The following is a 6,000-nucleotide window of genomic DNA, read 5'->3' as shown; positions in this document are numbered from 1 at the left end:
GGAGTCATTGGTACTGATTAAGAACCCTATCAAACACTGACAGCTATGTCCAACAAAAAAAAAAAAATATAAATACAAATTTTGTTGAACATTTTACTACCTGGATGACTGCAATGAATCTAAACAGACACCCACAGCCACATTGTTGTCATTTTGTGCTATCGTGACAGGAAAAACCTTAGTTATTGCATGTGTAATGTTGCACAGATTGATTGATCATTATTTGGAAGTGGAGTCCTTGAAACAACTAGCCTAATAACACAAACAGTCCTTAAATGTTTACAGTACCATTTGGAACACACAACGACACTCATTCCACAAAAAAATCCTCAAAATATCCTTCCAGACACTGAGTTTGAGGAATTAAACAAAGCTACACTGTTTGTACGATACGTAAGCCTAATATTAACTCGCATTCTTCTTCCCTCCTGTCAGTGTTTGCTGTCCATGATGTACGCCATCTCTCAGGACATCTTCTCTGTCATCAATCTCTTCAGCTTCTTCACCTGGCTGTGTGTTGGTATGGCCATCGCTGGCATGTTGTGGCTGCGCTGGACCAAGCCCGAACTCAAAAGGCCCATCAAGGTGGAGTATATACCCATGCCAGAAAGCTTAGATATTGTGTTTTTAAGACAAGTGGTGAGAGCATTGTTTCATTGGAGATCTACCTGTTCAACTGAGTTTATGAAAAGACCTCCGAGAAGGTTTTGAGACTACGCTCTTATTAGCTAAAGCTAATTTAAAGGGGTAAAAGTCAGCTCTTTATAGGTTATTACAGATATGAGACTTTGGCTATACCCGGACTCAGCCAGCCTCAATGCATCATTCCACATCTCACATTAGACAACTTCCACTTATTCATGTTTGACTTCTGCTGTTTTCATAAAACATCTACATAAGCCTTTTTATGAAAACACCATTGTATCTCTGCTGTTGTTATTGGTGGAAACATATTTCCTGGATAGGGAGAAATGATGTTTGTGTTAATAGATGGCTTTGGTTTATTTTTGTTTCATCCCAGCAATATTACTTTGATTGACCAGACTCTTTCATCTTTCTCTTGAGTCCCCATGCTCTCAGCCCATTTATTTTAATAGATGAATCTCTAACAAGCTCCCCTACAGTATATGGCTATGTGTGAACCATGAACAGTTGTGTATTTCTTAGATGGTCTTAATCCAGAGCTTCTGACAGTGCACCAACACATATTGCTTTGGTATCATTAAAATTTCTATCCATAGGATTATTATCGGGCTGCACCAACTGATGAGTTTATTTCCAAAACACTGTATATGATTGTAACAACTGATAATGTAATAACTGCCAGATAATGTCAAACTTGTCAAAATGTCATAAATTGTCTCCCTAAATGGGTTGAAAATGTAATAAAACCTGTTAGTGTAATTTAAGCAAGTGCAAGTTACATTAACTGGTGATTATTGCTTCATAAGGGGTGCAACATAATTTTAACTGATGATGTAATAATAATATCGACTAATAGTGTGACAACTTGTACGAATAAGAAGACTGTAATAACTCAATTTGTTACATTATTAATCAACATTATCATTACATCACCAGTTAACATGCTACACCCCTTATGTCATAATCACCAGTTAATGTATTAATGTGATGTTATTACATTATCCAGCAACATATTACACTTGCAGGTTTAATTACATTTTTCATCCATTTAGAGGGACATTTTTATTACATTATTTGGCAGTTGCTACAATCCTAAAAGTTATCATTCAGTATCTCTAAAATATAGAGGACCCACTCTCTGAAAGTGCTATCATTTTGTCAGCCAAGGCCTTCATTTTACCCACTATCCTCTTTTCCAACCGGAGGATATCTCATTTTGAAACGAAACTGTTCAACTATTGTATCTCCTTTCCCCAGGTGTTTATATTCATCCCCGTGACTTTCGTTTTGGGCTGTGTCTTCATGATTGTGGTATCCTTTTGGGCAGCTCCCTTTGAGTGCCTGGTAGGCAGCAGCATCATTCTCACAGGCATCCCGGCCTACCTGCTGGGCTACAAGTGGAAGAAACCCCACGTGGTCAAGAAGATGCTGGGTGAGTAAGACATCTTGTTTTTATAGTGTCTTTGTCTATTTATTCGGTACGGCCCAGGCGAGGTTGGAGACACATTCATAACAGTTTGTTATGGAATTCTTGTAAAGCTATCTGCTGAAATACAGCTGTAGGCAATGATACATTTGGTTTGTTTATACTTGGTGCAAAGGAGTCAAACCAAGTTGTTCCTCCAGCATTTCATAAAATCCGACATTAAGATTTGGCCCAGAGTAGCCTAGCCAAAAGAAACAGAAGCAGCTAATGTGAGTTGTCTCTCCTCAGAAATCTTCACCATGTTCTGTCAGAAGATCTTCATGTCTGTTCCTGAGGAGAGGGAGCAACACGAGGCGGCTGACTAACGGTGGACCGATCCGAACTAGATGAAGGACTGAGTCAATGTTTTCATTACAACATTACCGACGTGTTTACTTTCATTCACTCTTTCTTTGTGATTTGGCAACCGCAGTCTATGGTAAAGTAGAGTTTACATGAATGTATGCTCTTGTGTACAAAGTGTGTAGGCCAATTTTAGGAACATTTTCAATATGTAGCTTCTCCTCTAGCCCTCCTTCTTGAAACTCAGTCTAATCCTCATCAGCTTTTGGCATATACATTTACTGTAACACCTTTCAGTGCTTTTTATCCTGTTTGACATTTATATATCCTTTAATATTTGAACATGCATATATCATGCATGTTAGTTATTAATGGAGAATCATGCACTGATGTGAAAATATGAATGATTGTCACAGGCACATAATTAACTATACTGTAAACACAGCCTCAGCAGCTACATACAAAATAGTGTAGTGGCCTGAAACATACAAGTTTGTTGCTAGGCTAAAGCATACAAGTTAATAGTTAAAGAGAGAGGAGAGACAACAAGCTACTTTTTTTGTTTTAACTTTTCTTTACACATACTAAAACCTAACAACCACCTAGCTATAGTTTATCATAGTTTACAATTTTACAAATAATGGAAGCAACTGTTGCGCGCGCTGAGCTTAAAGGAAGAATTATCCCTTTGCTACAGTTAAGGATGTATGGTCAAATTTGGGCCAAGAAGAAATAATACTAAGATAACTGACACAATATACTGTATATGGTTAGGCGTGGAAGACGAAATGATTTATCAGCATAACAATAATTTATACTATACTTACCTGCTATTAATATTGGGATTTAAAAAAATATAGCACATAAGTAATTTCCATATTTTAATTCATTTTTTACATTTCGTCAAATCAATCCAAATGTCCCCAAACGCAGCACAATAAAGTTAAAGCACATTTGTGCCAAGTGACGTATGACGTGGTGTATGATGTGTTGCCTTAAGATTGTTACTGTGTGGCAGGTCTGTTGCTTGTATCAGTTGATTCTCTGTATATTTAATTTCAAAACCAAACTAGTTCAGTGTCAGTTCCTATGTGAGATATTTGATGAAATAACAGTGGACACCAGCAACTGTTTGTGAGGCATTATATATTGTCAGCAACTTGACTAGATATGATTTTAGTAGTCGTAGTTAGCAAAGCCCATTGTAGTGTTAGTATTTTGTATTGCGTGTACCTGTTATCCTGTGCCAGCCGTGTCAGTGCTGATGCTCCCCGACATTACTACCATTTTGTACCAATTTTTTCATTCTTTTGATCAGACCAGAGTGAATGTTCCAAATTTTTTTTATTTTCAGAAGGAATATACCTTAAAAAATGTTTTACTTTTAAACCGAATATGTGAGTTTTTCCCAAAGTTATTGTAGAAACCTTTCCCATCCCAGTCAAGACCCCAGACCCAATAAAGCTAAGGAATCTCCTATAGGAAATGAAGGAGGGTGGTGGCTTGGGTTGGGAAAGGCTGCTGGATTTTGCACAGAACAGAGTGACAGTGCCCTTACTACATGCTACATGTAGTATTTCAACATCAATAAATCATTACCACATTCATTTTAATTAGTAAAATTATCGTAAACAAACAATACCATCCCCGAAATGATTGGCAGCCTCTGCCTCTAAACTGCATTTTACATTGTGGGCCAAATTTAGCAGGAAATGGACGAATCTGCTGGAAAGGGATTTTGCTTCATGGCACAAAACAGGAAGAAGAGCGCTATTCTTCCAGCACAGATGGAGCTAAAGCTTTCTGAATTTCTCACAATGGCAGTTGGTGGAACGAGTGAAAGGCACATGGAAAAATCACTTCCAACACGTTTATTCTCTTTAGTAAAGTGAAAGAGAAAACCTCTTTGCGACTGGAAGCCACAGAGTTTCTGGGAAATGTGGTCTTTCTCTTTTGAGAAACACCAGCACTAACAATAACACCGGCATGAGATAGAAACTGCCAGTCGCCTCCAACATGGTCTCATTTGTTTACGGAAATTATACCAAGGCACCACAATAAATGTGACAGTTTGACAGATATATATTGACATTTAAAAATGCTACACGTAGCACCTTTAAAATTTGGAGAGGGGGCAGGGAAAGTCATCTCTAGTCAACCTCCCCCCAGCATCCAGTGTTTACAAAAGATTATATAAGAAAAGCACTTAAGTTTTTAAGTCATAATGAAGGCCAATAAAGACACAGATTGTTACAAATATTGGAATATAAAACACATTTTAACTTTATATTCCTCTTCATGAAATATCCATCCTCAACAGACAAAGTCAATTAGCTGAGAGCATACTGTACATGACAGCACAATGTCTCCTTCCCCCTAAACAAATCTGATGTCATGAACAGAGAGACAGCACTTCGGTCTCATAAGAGTACAGTATTGCAGCATGATGAAAAAAGATTTCTGGAGGCCCTATCGTGTTTTGTGGCACGAGTATGTAATGCACAACATAAGCTCTGTGTACAAAGTATTACTATATATATGAAACAGTAATACCTTTAATGACATTATTTGGAATGTTGTGAAAAAAACCCCAACTTTTTATTATTTTTAACCTGAAGAATTGAACGTACCTCTGTCAACTATTGTAACTATTGTATGTCAGTGACCATGGCAGGTACATGTACCATTAAAAATATTTTTGTTCAAAGTTTCTGTCTGTCTTTTCCTATGCAGTCAGCCAAGATCTGCTCCTCAGAGGGTTAACCACAGATTCCCCATTCCTGGGTAAACGCACTGGCCTGATATGCCTGCTCCAAACAAAAGGCTAGCCTGAGCCTCTCTGCAGATAACAACCCAATTTCAAGCAGAACAAGCAATCCCCAAAACACAACAAGATAGCGCATAGCCAAATGAGAACGTCTCACAAATGTGATTTTCCCAAAACGCCGTCCAATAGTGTTATCACCTCAGCCATCAAGTGCCTGGGTATTGATCTATATGAAACGCTCTGTCCTTCCTTGTTTCTCTCTCAGTTTGTTGGCTGTCAACAGACAATGATGGTGCTGATGCCTGCGCTGTCAGGAGAGTTCATATCCGTCTGAAGAGGAAATGAGAAGGTGGTGGGCGCTGATGCAACCAGTATCACAACCGCTGGGGACAATATTAGTGATGGGAGATTGGACAGGCAACAAGCCAATATTGCCAGAGTGACGTATTTTCTATTTTGATGCCTTCTGCAAAAGGGAGCGCATGAAAACAGGGGCTTGACCAGCTTACTCAATAGCTTAAAGAATAGAGCAACACACACATTTTTAAAACCCGGCTTCACCAGTTTCAATTAGAGTTAATGCAGTAGCCTGGAGGCACAAAAGGTCTGCCTGGAGAGCTATTGTCATTGTGAATTAGTGAAGTAAACATGGAAACTAAGCAGACAAACCAGATCTGGGCAAAAAATAAATCTGCATAGGGTTTTGAAATATTTATAAACTGGCTGAGGTGAGGTTGATTGAACTTGCCAGGCACTTTCAACAGCCTTGAAATGGGAGTTAGGATGAGACAAATCAAGTAATCCTCATTTTCTCGTCATG

At 38.4% G+C, this 6,000-nt stretch overlaps 1 protein-coding gene across 1 annotated transcript; it reads left to right on the top strand.

Moving 5' to 3' along the window:
- Positions 1-435: 435 nt before the first annotated feature.
- LOC139641738 (large neutral amino acids transporter small subunit 1-like) lies at positions 436-5,078 on the top strand (the record flags this gene model as incomplete). Its single annotated transcript, XM_071516309.1, has 3 exons — positions 436-585; positions 1,903-2,077; positions 2,360-5,078. Coding segments are annotated over 3 exons (402 nt in total), but the record flags the coding sequence as incomplete, so codon positions are not given.
- Between the last annotated feature and the right edge of the window lie 922 nt (positions 5,079-6,000).

The sequence above is a fragment of the Centroberyx affinis genome, unplaced genomic scaffold (assembly GCF_046629955.1).
Source record: "Centroberyx affinis isolate AG114_WGS23_722 - 3 ecotype Tasmania unplaced genomic scaffold, CSIRO-AGI_Caff_v1 ptg000398l_1, whole genome shotgun sequence".
Classification (NCBI taxonomy): domain Eukaryota; kingdom Metazoa; phylum Chordata; class Actinopteri; order Beryciformes; family Berycidae; genus Centroberyx; species Centroberyx affinis.
This window is presented reverse-complemented; position numbering and strand designations above follow the sequence as displayed.